The sequence below is a fragment of the Leptodactylus fuscus genome, chromosome 4, assembly GCF_031893055.1.
Source record: "Leptodactylus fuscus isolate aLepFus1 chromosome 4, aLepFus1.hap2, whole genome shotgun sequence".
NCBI lineage: Eukaryota > Metazoa > Chordata > Amphibia > Anura > Leptodactylidae > Leptodactylus > Leptodactylus fuscus.
The window spans coordinates 80,623,695-80,644,374 of record NC_134268.1 but is presented as its reverse complement, the minus strand read 5'-3'; the positions used below and the strand labels follow the sequence as shown (position 1 = coordinate 80,644,374).

At 42.6% G+C, this 20,680-nt stretch overlaps 1 protein-coding gene across 1 annotated transcript in view; it reads left to right on the top strand.

The window, feature by feature from the left end:
* RTTN (rotatin) overlaps positions 1-20,680 on the top strand; it is a 163,796-nt gene that overhangs the window by 103,867 nt on the left and 39,249 nt on the right. Inside the window, exons 31-34 of the mRNA XM_075270736.1 lie at positions 908-1,018; positions 4,324-4,482; positions 9,612-9,686; positions 18,809-18,995. Coding sequence (XP_075126837.1) covers positions 908-1,018; positions 4,324-4,482; positions 9,612-9,686; positions 18,809-18,995 — 532 coding nt within the window. The remainder of the gene's footprint in view (positions 1-907; positions 1,019-4,323; positions 4,483-9,611; positions 9,687-18,808; positions 18,996-20,680) is intronic.

Below are 20,680 nucleotides of genomic sequence, written 5' to 3'. Positions count from 1 at the left end.
AAACCGGACACAGTCAGACATGCAGTATTCTGTGTCCGGTTTAAAATAAACGGTTCCGCGGTGGAGAGCATAAAACGTTCACCGCCGCTCACGGCCGGACCCGGTCTGACAGCTTTCCGTCTTCTGCATGCAGAAGACGGAAAGCTGAGAACGGACTGTCGAACACTAGTGTGAACCTAGCATCATTCAGCGCCAAATAAAGCGCCATTTTACTCTGTGTGAATGGACCCTTACTTTTGTTTTGTGCCCTAAAGCTAATGGCCCCACAGGGAGCTCACACTATGCAAGGGGCCATTGTTCCTTAGAGTATTCCTCTCATCACATACATTGAAGCCACTAGGCAAATATCTCTAGGCATTCAGTTATCCCTGATGGCTATCAGTTACTGGCTGTTATATGTCCGTTGCCCATAGACCTCAATGTTAAAAAAAATAAATAAATAACGCACACTTGCTGTCCATTTTTTCAAACGGACAGAAAAGTCCTGCATGTAGAATTTTTTTGTCCGCTTGAAAAAACGGACATGGTTGTAAACGGATACTAAAGGAAAAAAAACGGACACTGAAGGACTCAAGATAAAATCCCATTGAAGTGAATGGAAATTGCAAACGGACAAGCTAGTGTCCGTTGTTAAAATCTTGTACGGACAATAACCACGGACACTGTTGAGCGGACACCAACAATAGTATACTGTACATAAAGAAAATACAAAAAAAAAAATATGAAAAAGCGTTTAGAAAAGCAGGCAGAAACACTTAGTAGATAAAGATTTGGGCCCTAAAAGGTACGTAATGTATTGTTGGTCAATTCCATCAGTGTAGGCCATGTATTTATCTCACAGGGATGAGTATATTGTGGTAAGTATGAGGCTCTGACACATCCACAACTACTGTTCTTTGTCCCACAGGATTGGGTGCATCTTTGGTCTTTACCTTATGATCATGGTAGCGAAGAGCAAGTCCTACCAAGGCTGGGCTTAGAGTGGTTGATACCTTTGTGGGTAGACCGAGATCCAGAGGTAGGTACAAAGTAAACCTTTGGAAGTAAGTTATGTTTGATATTTTGACCTTGTTCATGTATTCCATGAAATTAAGTTTTGTAATGTGATATAGATTAGGTGCCTAACTATGAATAATTTAGGTTCTTTATTTGCTGTTTTCCTGCTGTTTTATAGATTATTTTTCTTTTTATCTCGTTTGTTTTTCCTTATTAATACCTATTACTTGGTAGGCCATGTCAATCAACTGACTTCAAATTTAGTCTTCAATAAAAGTGTATTGTAAGACATTTCATCTTTAGCTATATAACATTTTATTATTTCTTATGTCAAAGATCGAAGACTCAAAAAATATAATATAAGTAACATTTTATTTGCCACCTGCTGATAAAATGCCGTAATTATTCCTATACGTGGCTCACATTGTATAGGTGGTATTGGCTGTGCCATGAGTTATACGAGATACTGCCTGGTAATATATTTAAGCACATTACATTCAGCGTGTTATCTGCAGTTGTGCTGCTCTGTTTTTAAATAAATGATGTGATGGACCTCTGATGTGTGCGCTGTTCTTCCCTGCAATGCTCCAGGGAACCCTCTGTACAGAATATAGAATGTATCTTTAATTTACTTGGTAATTAAATGTCATTGACTTGTTTCTGACCTTTCATGGTAGGATCAGCTACAGTGAACATCTGCTTTTCAGCTTCTTGGTATTAAATAGTTTAATAAACTTAAAGGTACCATCAGTTCAGTTAAAAAATAGTGAAGAAAAAAAACATAAGGCAAATGATACTTTAGTTTAAAGAGGACTCTTCACCACCTCCACCAATTCAATTTCTTTTTTTTTTTTTGTGTAGATTGTGAGCCCCATATAGGGATCACAATGTACATTTTTTTCCCCTATTAGTATGTCTTTTTGTAGAAAGGGAGGAAATCCATGCAAACACGGGGGGAACATACAAACTCCCCCCCAAAGACCCCAGCGCTGCAAGGCTGCAGTGCTAACTACTGAGCTACCGTGTTGCCCCTCTCCACCAATTCAATTTCTTATCATCTGTAAGTAGGTGCTGCTTCACTGATTCCAGCACTGTTGGAATATTCTCTTTACCCTTTGCGGTTCCAGAGCAACAAGTACCGTTATTTTTGATTCCTTATGTGCTATTTAAGCTGTGTAATGTCAGAAAGACAGAGTCCTGATTCAAAGGTGATTCAATGCTCCATTCAAAGGTGGACAGTAGCACAGCTCAGAATCACCCCTTGCTTGTTTCTGCCTGAAACCACCCTATTGACAGTACAGAGCCTGTACAGAATATCAGGCACCAAAGATAACAGCATCGATCGATCAGGGATGGTGAGAGCTAGAGAAAAATTCCAACTGTGCTGGAATTACTGGAGCAGCACCAATTAAATGATGCAAAGATTGGCCGGGAAAAGGCGTGGTTTTTTTTTTATTCATTTATTTTGGTCAAGTTGTGATCCAGATGAAAGATGATGGACTGTTATGGCCATAGAACACTGAGCTGTTGTGATCTGGTTAGGACTTATTCACATAACAGGGTTCATAAGCCATGTAGTAGCCTTTGTATTAATAGCCAGTACACAACCCCTTAGACTTTAAAACATCTATTCACTTTGTTGTCTTAATGGTCATGTCAATGATCCGTTAAAAGATGGAACATACTATTTCCCAGGTCAAGATCACAAATCTCTCAATAGTGGGGCAACACGTGGGCTCAGTGGGTAGCACTGCTGCCTTGCACCACTGGAGTCCTGGGTTCGAATCCTGCCAAAGACACCATCTGCAAGGAGTTTGTTTGTTCTCCTCATGTTTGTGTGGATTTCCTCCCATACTCCAAAGACATACTGATAGAGAAAAATGTACATTGTGAGCCCCTATATGGGGCTCATAATCCACATAAAAAAAATAAATCTCTCAATAGTCTCATGTTTATGAGGCGTCTAAAATCGGACTGCCTTCAGGTGTGCATTTGGCTGTGAAAAAAGTAGTTTTTCATGGTTGAGTGCTGGGCTCTGCCATTTGAAAGTAGCCTAACTGAGGTGCCAACTCTCTTGACAATCTGATTCATGGCTTGATCACTCTCTGGTAAAGTTAATGAAAGTCACTGAAGCTCGGAGCCTGGGGAAGGTTTATATGAAAAAGACATTTGCAGAAGCCATTGTAGGCCCCTGGTATAAAGGATATCACTCAGGATCTTTTGGGGGTTTATGAAGCGTTTTATCATGTAATACAATGACACAAATATTGCTTTGAGGTGCCAAAATGAAAAAAAAAATGCTACTCACTTTCAGCTTTGGCTATACATGCAGTAGTGTTTTTTTTCCCTTCATAATAACAGAAATCTCAGCAGTACTTGGACCACATTATATGTACCGTAATTTGCTTCTTTCAGGCATTGCCTGAGTCCATTGTGCGGTTACACAGGTATCAAGTAACCAAGCATAAAATATTATAATAACGGTGTCACATGCTCAACAAAATATCCACGGCCAAATACATCAAATCACCCTTACTAAATTAAAATTTACATGTAGGGTAATAGATGGGGTAGACACATACAGGCTGTACTCTGTGCTGACTCCAGGAATATATGGGCCATTTGCACTGAAAAAGTCAAACCCACTTAGAAACGTCTCATTCCCCCCCGCCCCCAATAATATTTAGTAAAACTAGATTCCTATATTTTTCCTTGACTTGTTATCATGGGTACATGAGAGAGTTGAAGGGGCAGAAAACCCAACACATATGTTGTGTGACCGGTAGGGTAGAGTGATCGGAGCCGAAGTAATATATCGTAACGGTAATTATTAGTAACTGTGTTCTTATGGTTCTCATGGGCATATACAGAGCTGTCTTATTAGAGAGGTTTCTATGAACAAAAGCTCAGTATTTCCTAATACATAGCCATTTTTTGGTTCTTTTTATAACTGCAAGGGGCAGCATTTTTACTGATCTATACAGTCTTCCTCTGCACATTACCATTTCACAGTTGAGTAGAAAGTTGAATTGTGTTCCTTCCTTTTTGGCTCAGGCAGAAAAAGGGCTAGAAGCATTCCTAAGTATTACAAGATATAATGGTTGAATAAATTGAATGTTACCATTGGAATTTCTAGTAGTGCTAGAGTGGTTTTAGGTCGTCTTAGTGGTCTACAATTGCTGTTTTTGTTTGGCATTCGATGGCCTACAATTAAATATGTACAAACCGCTACAGACTGGTGAATGAAAATAACATTGATCATTGAAAATACTTCATGGTTTCCAGATTCTTGAAAAAGTAACTGTTTTTTTTTTAACTATTTTCTAGGTGAGGTTTACCAGTCTGGCTATTGGATCAGCATTGACATCCATTAAAGAAGGCTGTGTTATCTTATCTGACAGCTGTCAGAACATTTCTGGAGGTTTATGGGGAACAGTACTAAGTATCTTTGTTGACCTGTATGAATGTAGCATGGTGCGTAGAGAGGTGAGCCATTCTCTTGCCTACCTATAATGTTTTTTTTTTGTTCTAAATTATGTCTTCGTCTTATCAAAATTTAATGTTTGCCAGGACAGAAGTACAAAGCAGCTTTAGACCTAATACTGTATATCGGGAGTTGTAATGTTATGAGAATTCAGTATTGATCTGTTGATAGATTGAGCTATTGAGCTGTTCATACATTGCAGGTGTTGGAGATCTTCTTTCCTGGAATGCAGTTTTGATTCATGCATATCTCAAAGTGTTAATACTTTTTGAGGCCAAGACAAATAAGGTTAATTTATAAAATCAAACAAATGTATGGTATCCCAACAATTGGTCCTGCTCCCGACGGTCATGCAGAACAAGAAAGAGGTCATCGGCAAATATTGTGACAACTAGCATTAAGTGGTAGGGAGAGCCATGTATTCCTGTTGAGGTTGAGTGAAGGTGATCAAGAAAAGGGGTCTAGGAATAGGTTAAAAAGTAGGGTTACCTCTGGTGTTTGCCACAAAAAAATATCATTTAAAGGGGTATTATGGCTATTAATTGTGGTAACAGTTTGAGCAGAAGTTTGTAGACGTTCGACAAAGATTTGAAAAGTGGGGGCTACAGCTCTTCTATTGTAGCCTCATTTAGAGATACATCCAAGAGACAATGTCAAATGCTTTTTCTACATCCAGGCCCAGCATCAATGAGTACCTTTCACCGCCTTCACCAACTTCAGTTCTTGTCATTTGTTAATAGAGACCACTCCATTAATTCTGGCACAGTTTAATTTTTTTTTTCTCTAGCCCCTATCCTTCCAAAGCAATCTGTGCTGTTTTGGTCCCTGATATACTGCTTAGGCTCTGTACTGTCAGAAGGGCGAGGTCTGGCAGGAGCAGGCAAGGGATGTGATTCTGAGCTCTGACACTGGCTGCCTATGATTAGAGCTCTGAATCACCCCACTGTCTGATACTGTCCTTCTGTTATTACAGAGTCACCAAAACTAACTGTACTTGCTACTCGGGAATGGTGAGGGCTAGAAAGAAAATTTCAACTGCGCTGGAATCAGTGGAGAGACACATATTAAGATATGCTAAGAACCTGACTTGTTTTATGTATTGAAAATGTCTCTTTAATGCAAAGCCCTGTGTTCTGCCTGTGGTGTCACTCCTGCCTTCACTATAAAGTTATGTTAAGATGGATGAATGAACTATAACCAGAAAAAATTATTTCACTTCATTTGGCTAGCATTTTAGTTAAGAACTTGTAATTGCTTTTAACCCCTTTCTGACATTCACTGTAATACAATGGTGGATGTCGGGTATAGTACATGCAGCTGAGCAGCTGCCATAGCTGCCAGGTCTTTGCTGTATCATATGCCCGAGATCAGTAGCCGCGGTCTTGCATGTACTAATAATAATAATAATACATTTTATTTCTATAGCGCCAACATATTCCGCAGCGCTGTACAATTTGTAGGGTTCAAATACAGACAGATACATTACAAAGAAAGTCATTTCACACAATGGGACTGAGGGTCCTGCTCGCAAGAGCTTACAATCTATGAGGTAGAGGGGGTGACACAAGAGGTAGCAGGGGCGGTATTGCTTATGCAGAGGTCAGACACTTTTGTAATAGAGGTGACTGTCATTACACAAACATAAAACTTTATGAGCCATCAACAGTCGTGTCCTTTAACATGTGGATGGAGCTTGGACAGATAAAGTTGTCCTGAGATGACATCATATTATGTGGGGAAATGTGGGAGCGGGGACAGAGGAAGGTTAAAGGTTTACGTTAGAAATTGTGATAGGCTTGTCTGAAAAGATGTGTCTTTAGTTTGCGTTTGAAGCTGTAGAAATTGGGAGTTAATCTGATTGTCCGGGGTATAGTATTCCAGAGAAGTGGTGCAGCTCGGGAGAGGTCTTGTATACGAGCGTGGGAGGTTCTGATAATAGAGGATGTAAGTGTTAGGTCATTGAGTGAACGGAGAGCACGGGTTGGGCGGTAGACAGAGATGAGGGAGGGTAATGTATGGAGGTGCGGCATTATGGAGAGCCTTATGGATGAGGGTGATAACTTTATATTTTATTCTATATTGAATAGGCAGCCAATGTAGTGACTGGCACAGACCAGAGGCATCGCTGTAGCGTCTAGCCTGATACATGAGCCTGGCCGCTGCATTCAGAATAGATTGTAGAAGGGAGAGTTTAGTAAGGGGAAGACTGATTAGTAAGGAGTTACAGTAGTCTAGGCGACAATGAATCAGAGAGACAATAAGTGTCTTTAGTGTATCTCTGGTAAGGAAAGGGCGTATTCTGGAGATGTTTTTGAGGTGGAGATGACATGAACGTGCGAGTGATTCAACATGAGGGGTGAAGGAAAGGTCTGCGTCAAACATGACCCCGAGGCAGCGGGCCTGCTGCGTAGGAGTTATAGTAAGGCCTGAGACTGCAATGGATATATCAGGGACAGATCTATTAGATGGTGGAAACAGTAGTAGTTCAGTCTTGGAGAGATTTAGTTTCAGATAGAGTGAGGACATGATATTTGAGACAGCAGAGAGACAGTTGCTGGTGTTCTGTATGAGTGCAGGGGTGATGTCACGGGAAGATGTGTATGTGTACTACTTTGTGTCCGTGCAAAAAAAAACAAAAAACGGTTTCCAGGCGGAGAGGCTGCATATGGACTTGCAGTTTGTTTTAAAAACCCATTTAAATTAATGGGTTTTTTAAACTGACCGCCAGCAAGCTGTCCCCTATCCTGGTTATGCTCTCCTCTCGTGCGTATCTGGTGGAACCTCTTAGTCCTCTCTGGGCCTCTTTTGGCCTCTGTCTGATGTCATACTGCCATCTTGACGATGCAAGGTTAAAGTATCGTTCCATTGGTGTGCCTCACGTGATTGTCGTAACATAGGGTATAGGCTGGAAGAGGACGCCTGAAGACTGCTTAAATCAAGGGTGGGCAATTAATTTTCCCATGCAGCCAAATGAGAAATTGAAACGTTCTAGAGGGCTATGCGCGCCTTGGATACATTTAGCTCCACCCACTTCTATGTTGACTCCTCCCTTTCTCATCCATTTTTCCGTGTGCTCCTACAAGTCTAATGCTCTTACATTCACCCTAACATTATATACCCCCTCATTACAATGTTCTCCTCTAAATGTCCCACAGTATTAAGCCCCTCTCCTCATGCCCAGTTTAAACTAACAGAACCTAGAGGGGGCAACTAGAGGCAGATATGTCCCCCTCCAGCTACCCTCATGGTTTAATATTCTTCTCCAGTTGACCCCAGTTTAATGTCCCCCTTCAGACACCCCAGTTTGATATCACCCTCCATCTGCCTCTAGTTTAATGTCCCCCCCTCCAACTGCCTTCAGTTAAACTGCCCCTTACATCTGCCTCCAGTCCCCCCCCTCTTGCTCACACATACTGTCTCTTCTCTCCTCCTTATCTTCCATCAGTCTCCATTCCCAGCAGCTTCCTTTTTCTGTGTAACACAACCACACTAACGAGTCTGATCATATCCTAGTGAGCTAAAGGACCTTTGATGATGTCATCAAAGGTCCTTTAGCCGACTTGCTCTTCATCATCTACCTTTATCCTACAACCTATGCGGGCGGTCAGGCACAGAGTGCCGGATGTGGCCCATGGGCCGTACATTGCCCAGGTGTGGCAATCCCAGGAGAGGTGAGGCGAGGTGAGTAGGATTGTCTGTTATACTCACCTCCACTGGTCATTCACTTATTATGTTCTTGGCTCTGAGGAGACCCCAAAATATTATAGTGTTTTGTGGGTGACAAACCCCAAACGTTTTGGGTTCGAGCCGAGCCGAATCTTTCAAAAAAAATCGGGTAGGATCAAGCTTGATGCAAATTGTGCAGTAAAGGGGGCTTTATACTGTGTTGGGACCAGTATAGGGGCCAATATAATGTGGTGGGGCCAGTAAGGGGAATAATACATTGCGGGGGCCAGTAAAGGGGATAATATACTATGGGGGTCAGTAAAGAGAGCATTATACTGTGTATGGGCCAAATAAGGGATTTTTTTGATCTGCAAATGGGGGACGTGGCCTACAATTTTAATTAGGTGTTTCACCATCACACAACCAAAGATTACCTAGTTACCCTGCAACTCCTTCACTATTGTTGATGAAAAGAGTCATATTATCATGACATCGACTTCCAGTCACAAAATTGGCGAACAGTTTTTGTAGATTTATTTATTTATTTATTTTTAGTTGTGCTTTTGTATTGTTTGCCTCAGGCAGCAGAGAGGCTAGGTTCACCTCTGTGTATATTACATTCGGCACTACATATAGGTCCCCTCTGACTAGGATGGATGCTCACGTATGGCTGTGGGCACCTTCCTTTCTTTTGAATCAAAATTTGTACTTCCATCAATACTGATGGAGGCGCTCATTGCAGTTACTGGCGCCATAGTAGCGAGTGGTAAGCCGCATTCATTATTTATCACTCTGCTCGACACTTCCTCTCTGCTATGGGGTCGGATGTGACATCAGCACTCGGCACCCAGAGCAGGAAAGAAGCATGGAGCATAGTGGTGAGTGCTGAATGCCGCTTACCACTCACTCTTGGGGCATCGGTAACTGCAATGAGCACCTCCATCAGTGCTGAAAGTAAGGATAGTGCCCACAGTCATGCAAGAGCGTCCATCCTGGCCAGGGAGGCCTGCATGCAGTGCAGCATGTAATATAGACATCACTGGGTGCAGGGGCACTGTGGGGTCCATTATGTTCTACTTGAAGGTCATTACATGATTGTTATAAGTCATTTAGAAGAGATCACTACTTGGGGGTACTCTGTTGGGACGTTTTCTAATCAGAGGGTTCTTCGGTTTAATCCAACAGTTCAGCAGTTATGTGATGATCAACAAAACAATCTTCCCTACTTTTAAGGAAGACTAGATACTAGATATCATTCGCTCTGTGCTCCTTATCAATTCGTTTTTAGGTTTAAATGTTTCACCCATTCAGAAGACATACCCTCTGGAATGTTCTTTGTCAATTAGTTCTTTATCACCAAGAATGATTGAAACTATTTTTTTCTATCACATTCCATTTGGTCACTGTACTTGAAAGCAATTTTAGCTAGATGGCAGTATTGAGATCTTATTTTTTTTGTTTCCAGGCTGCATTTATTCTGCAAAACATGCTTGTTATCCAAATGTCAGAAAATACAGACAATTCTGAATCCACTGTTCAGGTTAGTATCATTTTATGTCTAACATCAGTGAATTTGCACTACTCCTTGTTATTGTGTGCTTCGCTACCTGAATATTACTACTAATAATAAAGACAATAATAATTTGTCACATTCATATGCATTGCAGTTATCTATATAATTGTGCTATATTTTCTTCAACTTGCATTGTAACTGTAAATAGGGGGGAAAGGCATTAACTTTGTGTTACAACTGTGTACCTAGAGAAAAGCCATAACAACCTACAACACTGCAGGCAGCTAGCATCCTGCAGCTTAGACAGACCGAGAAAAGTATTAAGCACTAAGAGAGAATCCGCAAGAAGTGCAGTTTATTTCCTGATGGGTTCTGAAATGATTAACTTCTTCATTACAGGAGAATTTTTAGGCTTAAAGTGGCTCTATAATTCTAGTGATTGATGAAGTATAGCTAAGATATGATCCATTTATGATAGCTATCCGTTTGCTCACTAGACCCACCATCAATAACTAGCACTCTAGCATTGAGATACCAGCTAATAACCCACTACAACTTCACTTCAAAGCTCCTGTACCAAGTTTTGAAGAGATCCCCTCTAATGCACCTACAAACTCCTTCATTCTTAATGGGAATATAGGAAGATAGCCCAACCAATAGCTTGGTTAATTCCGATGCTCCAGACTGCCATCATCCATTAAAGGGTGTTTTCCCCAGTGCACTGGCATTCCTTCGTGGCATTCCACGATGGATTAGGCCCAAATGAATGTGCCTAGGGGCCTCAAGCCACGGCATCTGTGGCTGATTCGGCCGCGGAATCCACAGCAAGATAGGGCAGCTCACTTCTTTTTTCTGCTACTAGCTAGTGGAAAAAATAAGCGAGTGGCTCCCATTGAAGTCAATGGGAGCCATTTTTGGCAGAGGAATTTGAGGCAGATTCCGCATCAAAATGTGATGCCATCTTGCCTTGTGTAAACTAGCCCTAACTCTATCTATCTATCTATCTATCTATCTATCTATCTATCTATCTATCTATCTATCTATCTATCTATCTATCTATCTATCTATCTATCTATCTATCTATCTCATCCCCATTCCTCCACCCCCAAAATAATACCTGTTTTCTGAATCCTGGAGATGAATTACTTCAGTCCTAGTGGCATCTTCTTCTTTGGACTTATTCCACATGTGGTATGTGCTCTTTAATTCTGCTGGCAACTGGGCTCATAATCTACATAAAAAAAATAAAATAAAAAAACTGCCCCAGGTATATAGGTAAATGGAGTTGTACCAAAATCAATCCCTAAATGAGATGCAGCAGAGCTGAGTGTGCAGCAGGGTTCAGCGCATCTCTGATGCAGCAGAGCTCAGTGTGCAGCAGGGTTCAGCGGTTCTCCGGTGTAGCAGCGGTTCTGCCGGTGTAGCAGTGCTGGCCATGCGCTCAGCTCGGATGCATCTCCGGAGTAGTCTAGCTGAGTGCACAGCCAGCACTGCTACATCTCAGCATAGGAATGCATTGACCAGCGTTGATTGGCTGAATGCCATACAGAGTACAGCATTTGGCCAATCAACGCTGGTTCTGCTGGAGGAGGCGGAGTCTAAGATCGGTCCACAGCAGTCTCCATTCTGGTCCAATCTTAGATTCCGCCTCCTCACAGACGAGCCTCCGGCAAAACCAGCACTGATTGGCCGAATGCTGTACTCTGTATGGCATTCGGCCAATCAACTCTGGTCAATGCATTCCTTTGGCAAAAAGTCAGCTCGCGCATATCGCAAGCTGACAGGGATCCCGACCAGTTAGAGCCCCAAAGAGCTGGGTGAGTAACATTCCTACCTAAATAAAGGTAATCCCTAGCTAACCCTGCCTGTACAGCTATCCCTGTCTCACAGTCACATAGTTCACAGTCTCATATGAACCGGATATTAAATCCACTGTTCGTATAAATTGGAGGTCACCTGATTTAGCCAGCCAATTACTTTTTCCGATTTTTTTTCAATGCCTCCGTTGTTGTAGTTCCTGTCCCACCTCCCCTGTGCAGTTATTGGTGCAAAAAAAGCACCAGAGAAGGTGCGAGGAGAATCCAATTTTTAGTGAGTTTGCCACCTGGTGTTCGATTCGAATCGAACATCTCAAACAGCCTGATATCCGATCGAACATGTACTCGATCGAACGCTGTTCGCTCATCTCTAGTATATATATACTAGTTATTATAAGTTATTCTCTAGCCCAGGGGTCCTCAAACTTTTCAAACACGGGGCCAGTTCACTGTCCGTCAAAACACTGGAGGACCAAAATATTTTACCTCAGGCGGCAAAAAGGCTAGGTTCACCCCTGCTCCTCAGTATGCCCCCACCCCACAGTATTATATGCTCCTCAGTACCCCCCACTGTATTATATAGTCCTCAGTACTCCCCCACTGTATTGTATACTCCTCAGTACCCCCCAATGTATTATATATTCCTCAGTAACCCCCCCCACTGTATTATATGCTCATCGGTATCCCCCCCACCCCACCGTATTATATACTCCTCAGTACCCCCCGCTGTATTATATACTCCTCAGTAACCCCCCCTACTGTATTATATACTCCTCAGTAACCTCCCCTGTATTATTTGCTCATCAGTACCCTCCTCTCACTGTATTATATGCTCATCAGTACCCCCCCACTATATTATATGCTCATCAGTACCCTCCCCCTACTGTATTATATGCTCATCAGTACCCCCCCTGTATTATATGCTCATCAGTACCCCCCACTGTTTTATATGCTCATCAGTAACCCCCCCCACTGTATTTTATGCTCATCAGTACCCTCCCCCCACTGTATTATATGCTCATCAGTACCCCCTCCCTGTATTATTTGCTCATCAGTACCCCCCACTGTATTATATGCTCATCAGTACCCCCCTGTATTATATGCTCATCAGTACCTTCCCCCCACTGTATTATATGCTCATCAGCATATAATATAGTGGGGGGAGGGTACTGATGAGCATATAATACAGGCGGGAGGTACTGATGAGCATATAATACAGTGGGGGGGGTACCGTCCCCCCTCATCAGTACCCTACCCCCACTGTATTATATGCTCATCAGTACCCTACCCCCACTATATTATATGCTCATCAGTACCCTCCCCCTACTGTATTATATGCTCATCAGTACCCCCCTGTATTATATGCTCATCAGTACCCCCCACTGTTTTATATGCTCATCAGTAACCCCCCCACTGTATTTTATGCTCATCAGTACCCTCCCCCCACTGTATTATATGCTCATCAGTACCCCCTCCCTGTATTATTTGCTCATCAGTACCCTCCCCCCACTGTATTATATGCTCATCAGTACCCCCCTGTATTATATGCTCATCAGTACCCCCCCTGTTTTATATGCTCATCAGTACACCCCCCCCCCCCCGTATTATATGCTCATCAGTACCTTCCCCCCACTGTATTATATGCTCATCAGCATATAATATAGTGGGGGGAGGGTACTGATGAGCATATAATACAGGCGGGAGGTACTGATGAGCATATAATACAGTGGGGGGGGTACCCTCCCCCCTCATCAGTACCCTACCCCCACTGTATTATATGCTCATCAGTACCCTCCCCCCACTATATTATATGCTCATCAGTACAATCACACCCACACTGTCATACTTACCCATGAAGAGCCGCCGCGGTGCGTCCTTCTCCTTCATACTGCCCCTGACAGCTTTCAGTTGTATGTGCAAATGCACATACAACTGAAAGCAGCGATCCGCTCACTAACGGGGAATCGGATTCCCCGTTAGTGAGCGATCCAGGCGACAGCGCGGGCCACATGCAGCGGGCCGGATAAATGTCCTTGGCGGGCTGCATGTGGCCCGCGGGCCATAGTTTGAGGACCGCTGCTCTAGCCTGTCGATAGAGGATAACATGGAATTTTGGTACAACTCCATTAATGCTAGAAACACAATAGTAGTCACAGCAGTCTACAGTTCAACTATTTCATATAAAAGTTGAAAAGGCCATTCTTTTTTAACACAATTACTAACATTTTCATTACATGGAACATACATACAGAGTAGTGGAAAGCTTAGCAGAATGATAGTGCAGCAATTGTGTAATAAAGTTTTAGGCTCTTTAATGCATGTGAAACTTTTAAAGACTATGGACACCTTTAACATAGAAAAATGATATACTTGTCTAGTGGCTACCTGGAGTTATTAAAAATAAATAAATAAATAAAAAGTAGCTTTAATGGGAATTTCCCACACAAGACATTTATTGCACATCCACAGGATATACCATAGATATCTGATAGCTACAAATTCCACCTCTGGAACCTGTACCTATCTCTGAAATGAGCCCTCCCAGCCTTGCTGCGACCTCACTGATAAGACTGACCTCGATGATTGGGTTTACAAAGAAACTTATTTCCATAAAACCTATAGAAGTGAATGGGAGAAATGGTGTAGAACGGTGAACTACGGTTCTGTAACTCCTGTAAAAGTAAATGGGAGTTATGGACACAGTGTAGCTCACCGGTCTACACTGTTTCTGTAACTCCAATTCACTTCTGTGGGTGTTATGGAATGCAGAGATCTGCATTTGTTTTGTTTTGCTTTATAAGCATGACCATTGAAGATGGTCTTCTCCTGGCAAGGTAAGAGCTGGAGACTGGAGGCAAAGGTGCTCATTTTAGACATAGGTGCGAGTACCAAACCTCTATGTAATATCCAGTAGTTATGCCACAAATGTCTTTTGTGGTACAACCCCTTTAAGTTTCAGGTTGCAATCCCCAAGTTTGCATCTTGCTTCTAAATTCACACTTTTCTCATGTCCCTTGCAGTAACGTATGTTGGATGTGTGGTCTATGTGTCTAACAGAAATATTAATCTTATAGACGTGTCAGATTTATCAAACATTGTGCGACTTTTGATCAGTTTGGCGCAAATTAGACCATTATAGACTCAAGCAAAGCCTATCATTGCCCAGCTTTTATTTCCTAAAGCCTTCTTGAAAAATGAAAGCTGTGTTGTCAACTGTGTAGCCAACAAAGACTTGTTTTTTGGGAGTTTTTTTTTTTTTTTTTTTTTTATCACTTCAAAAATCTGCCCCAGTATAGTTAGAGGGCTTGTTGAACTTGTGTTCTATTTCTTTTCTGTTTTATGCTTTTATTATTTTTTTCATCTTCAGATAAATTATTCTGTAGCCTAAAAGTGTTTGCTTCTCCAGATCCAAACAAGAGTCAGCGTTGTTAATAAGGAGCTCCTCTGTCATAGACAATTCTTTTTGTTAAGCTTCAATTACACAGATCTAGTGATTCAGTGTTTGTCTTTTAGCAGTCAAGCACAAAAACTGCTTATGTTGATATTTCTCTTAATAACTATGCAAAGTTCCAGCTTTTTCACTTTCTTGATTTACATTTCCTTGCAATAGAGATCGCTTAGTCTGCATTTGTATACCACGCAAAGTAGCAGAACTTGTGTTATCTAATTCTTAATTATATTGCTAACGTTATTTTTGGCAGCACTCAGTAAAGCATAACTGGAATGAATAGGAATATAAAGCAGGCCCAACAGTTTGGATTGTTAAAATGTTCAAATGTTGTTCACTATTATAAGACAGCCTACAGAAATGTTGACAGGCACAAAGTACAGGCTTTTTCATGGAGATTAGCAGAGGTTCAAGGCATGTATATAAATATATAGTGGGTATAAATATATCATCATGTCTGCTGTTTGGTGTTGACTATAAAAACCAGTAAGATGATTAATAAAAATTGTGAGTGTTTGTGTATATGTGTGTAGGTAGATATATATATATATATATATATATATACATATATATATATTTTTTTTTCATACATAACCTGTTTCCCCAAAAATAAGTAATCCCCCGAAAGTAAGACATAGAAGAGGTTTTATTGAATTGCCTAATATAAGGCACCCCCCCCCCCCCCCCCCCGAAAGTAAGACATCCCCCAATAATAATCATTCTGAGTAAAGATTGTATGAAGCCAGGTATGCTGGCTGCTGACACCGCTACATTGTATCCAATGTTCCTGCTGCTGTAGGATGAGCTGGGAGATGCCAGCTGTGCATACACTTAGGGCTAGTTCACACGTAGGCAAAGGGGCGGATTTTGACAGCGGATTTCGCTTCAAAATCCGCCCCTTTACAATGGTGGTCTATGTAGACCACCGGGCTTTTTTTTTCCGCTAGCGGAAAGGACATGCCCTTTCTTCAGGCGGAAGCCACACGGGCTCAGCCGCGCGGCTTCCGCCCCCGGCAGCTCCCTCCTATGTCGGCTCATTCATTTGAGCCGACAGCGGAGGGGAAAGCCGCGACCGCGATGGTTGTGGCAGGCGGGTTTTGACAAGAGAGAGACGCGGCTCACCCTGTGTCAAAACCCGCACGGGCAGTTCACCCTATGCTGCGGTGGGTTCACTCTCCCAACTCATCCCACAGCAGCAGGAACAGTGGATAAAACGTACAGTATCGCAGCAGCCGGCTTTCCTGTGCACATGGAGCACTGCATACAGCGTTCAGCCGACTGCAATGTTTTTCTTTATAATGTCTTTGTGCATCAAGCACATCTCAGCGTAGCGCAGTGGTGGCAGCAGCAGCACACAAAAATAAAATAAGACATGCCCTGAAAATAAGCAAGTTTCCCTGAAAGTAGGACACCCCGAAAATAAGGCATATGGGGGGGGGGGGGGGTTGTTGAATTGCCTAATATAAGGCACCCCCCGAAAATAAGGCATGCCTGGCAGTGGTGGGCAGGGCTTTGGGGGGCGGGGCTTATCGGAGCATTCATGGGCGGGGCTTAGTGATCCCCACTTCACTAACACAGCAGCCGTGCTCTGTGCTCCGTGTGCACAGGAAAGCTGGCTGCTGCCTCTTCTGTACTGCTGCTTTAGGATGAGCTCTCCCAGCTCATCCCAGAGGCAGAGGCAGCATACAGAAGAGGCAGCAGCCGGGTTTCCTGTGCACACGGAGAACAGAGCACGGCTGCTGTGTCAGTGAAGTGGGGATCGCTAAGCCCCGCCCACGAAAGCTCCACTAAGTGCACCCCCCTAGCATCGTTAGGCAGCACCAGCCCTGCTAGGAAGATGGGAATGGTAAGTATGACACCTTCCCCCCCCCCCCCCACACTACCTACAACCGGCAGTGATTCTGATGCTCCGCTAAGGAAGTGCCGGCATGACTGCTGGTTGTAATAAGACACCCCCGAAAATAAGACAGGTCCTATATTTAGGGCGACAATTTAATATAAGACACTGTCTTATTTTCAGGGAAACACGGTACATACATACACATTCTTCTTACTCAGGTGTTTTACTCAGTCTCGTTGCCACAGGTGTATAACCAGACACCTAGCTGTGCAGTCTGCCGTTAAGGCCCTTTCACACGGGGCAAAATGGCGCTGTGTATGGCGCCGAATTTATCACGTGTAAAAAAAAAAAAAAAAAAAAATTGCCCCATTGATTTCAATGGGTGCCACTCGCTTTTTTCTATGTGCAGAATTTACCACGTGGTAAATTACATAGATAGAAAAAAGCGAGCAGCACCCATTGAAATCAATGGGACATTTTTTTTTCTTACGCGTGGTAAATTCGGCACCATAAACAGCGCCATTTTGCCCTGTGTGAAAGGGCCATTTGGCTCCTCTCAAGCATGCGTATGAAATCCTCCCGTATACAGCCTCTATTGATTGCAGGGTTATTCAGGAAAATTCTTGTATTATCAAGTCTTGGCAGGGCTTCTACTGGATGCCGCTGCCACTACATTAAAATGCAGCCCAATGAGCATTAGTGACAGAATGGGTCATTCTGGAATAGGACCTAACACCACATCCATCAACACAAGTCCTTTCCATTCTGTAGTAGGCACCACGCCACTGATTTCAGCAAAGTCATAACTGAATACTCGAGTTTGAGTTTTATCCCTGCTCAGCTGGTTGCCCTGTCTCCTTCTACAGTGATGGTTATGGAAGCCTTGGTCCACACAGCACTTCAGTGTGTGTGGTAGTCAACTCCTTATTCACACAGCAATGCAGAAATAATTTGCAACTACCTTCTAATTGGAATACTATTCATTTTGATCTGCATGTCTCCCTTCTGTCAGCCGATCTGCTCTGCGAGCAAGGTGACTCTGTAACCTACTCTGCATTGTAAGAACATTTCTTTGTATATACTACCTCTCTGATGAACCCTTTGGCTTCAGCTGCAAGTTCCGGTCATTGGGACCCTGGGCAAGTTCTACAGTGGAGCCACCATTGGGAGTCTAACCTGTCTGTCTAATGTTCATCCTGTATTGGTCACCTATCCCACTAGGTCTAACTAGCCTACCTCTGCAGTATGCCTCATTCGCTGATGTCTTCAGTAAAAAGGAAGCTGAAACCCTGCAACCCCATTGATCCTGGACTACCCAATAGAATTGCTCTGAGACTTCACCTCCCCATAGATGAGTTTATCAACTATCTCTGCCTGAAACCCAAGCTGCGTCAGTGTACAGACTTGATTTCTCCTTCGTCTTTAAAAAAAGATGATTCCCTTTATCCTTGTATAGACTATCTAAGACTAAACAAAATAACTGTGAAGGACAAGTTCCTCAGCCTTTGATTTCAGAATTATTCGGCAGAATCCAAGCAGCTAAAAATTTATCTCATCTTATCCAGGCTAGATCTGCTAGAGGCCTATAACTTGATCCGCATTCACAAGGGTGAAGAATGGAGAACAGCCTTCAACACCCAGGATGGCCTTTATGAATTTCAGTTCATGCCCTTCTTTAAGCAGTGCTTTGTCTATTTTTCAGGAATTTCTAAAATACATTTTCTGTGACTTGCTGTACGTTTGCATTGCCAGAGCTCAGAGTAAGGCAAATTGAATAGGTGACACAACCATCCGCATCCATTGAGAGTTGTACTTGCGCTGTACATTACACAGAAAGCTGGGCATGAGGAAGGTTTGAGACCAATTGTTCGATCTTGTGAATGGAGTTGCAAGCACATTTAAGACCTTAGAAGAAGATGAACTTTAATGGGTGGCAAAACTCAAAAACTGGATCTCTTTTGTATAATTTGCAAGAGAATTTCTTAGTTTATTGGCGTGTATTGTAAACTGCAAATACAAACAACATGAGAATTTCTTTCTCCAGGGCCCAAGCATAAACGATGAAGAGTCAGGAATGACTTTATCAGGGAAAGCTGCCATTAAAGCCCTTCTGAGAGACTATCACTTCTATGAACATGTGAGCCACATGGCCAAGGACTGCTATCTTGGACGTTTTATTTTTGATCTGGAAAATTCCATGGAGGCGTGTAACACTCAAGACAATATTCATTGTAAGTAGTGTTAACCTTTATGTAATCATTATTTTTTTTCCCTTAGTATTTAACAGTTTGCATATGAAACTGTTTAAACACATATAGACATGTAACCTTTATAGAGCTTAATAGTCTGTTGAAGGTGCTATCAAATGAAAAGCCAGTCTAAAGGGACACTAAATGTCATCTCCTATGTTATATATCTGGCAGTTAAGAAGACATTCAGTTTTTGCCATTTCCTCATATTGCTTTCAAGGTGATATCCAGGTGAATTATCTTCTGAGATGTCCTAGATACACATGAAAATATTACCTTGGTGTAGCCTCTGATCTCGGACCACCACTGCTTCTCAGACTGAAAGGGCTTTCCTGCCGTGCCAAACAGTGTAAACATGTTCTGAAAATCATAGGGAGTTTGACATCAAAGTCTTCACAAGTGTGATGTTTTCCCATGTACTAACTCATGTGAGAGGTTAGGCTGTGTAGTGAAAAGAGACGTCAATTTCAATGTACAATAGAATACTGAATAAAGGTATTGCGGAGATTTACCTCCTAAACGTATGCCTTAAAGACATTCTATGTGTATATTCAGGAGATTTCCTAGCAAGTACAGTATTTTGAATGTTCACCACAAATGTGCTAGGAATATAGTATATAGTACGGAAGATTTCTGCTGTTTAAAGTCATGTTATAAGTTTGTAAAGCCTTATGCAAACTTAGGGTATGTTCACCCTGAGTTTTTTGTAGGCAGATTTTTTTTTTTTTTAATGTAGATTGTGAGCCCCACATAGAGCTCACAATGTACATTCTTCCCTATCAGTATGTCTTTGAAATATGGGATGGAAATCCATGCAAACATGGGGAGAACATACAAACTCCTTGCAGATGGTTTTTTGCCTTTGATGTGACTTGAACACCAGGACTCCAGCGCTGCAAGGCTGCAGTGCTAACCACTGAGCCACCGTGTGGCCCCCTTGTAGGCAGATTTTGACGCAAAATCCGCCGGCAAAAAAGACTCCCATTCAAGACTTGCTTTTTTCCCCCGCTAGCGATAAAAAGAAGCGACATGCCCCTTCTTACTGCAGATTCAGCGGCTAAGACAGCCATTGCGTCCGTGGAGCGACACTCGCTCCCAATTGCGCCCATTCATTCGGGCTTAATCAGGAGCGGGACGCCGCAACGGAATACCGGTGCACTGCTTTGGCATCCCGTCGCGGCTAGCTGCGTGGAAAGTTCACATGCCGGAAAAGGTTTCCAGTACCTTTTCCGTTGTGTGAACATACCCTTACTCTAACTTTTCATCGGAGAAGGGGCAGGAGAGCGGCTTCATCTAGTCATTCAGTCATTGTGCTAAATTGCACCTTGTGAGCTTGACTTTATGCACACAACTATGTTCCATATGTTAACTGCTTTCCACGGCTAGCACATTGACCAATTTATCTCTATGGCCCCATACACACTCCACTGTACTATCACAGTCCGTATTTGCAGTAGTGAGCCCATGGCAGAACTCAGGACAGGTCTTATACCAGTCTGTTTTGTGCCCCGAGATCACAGAGAAGTGAATGGGGCTGTGGAGGCACAGTTGTGTCCTTGTAGCCTTAGGTAGATTATCAAGCAGACATCTGACAGGGAGGAACATGTCAGCCACGCTACAAAGGATGGGATTTAGCACAGTGACTGTATGACTAGATGAAGTTATTC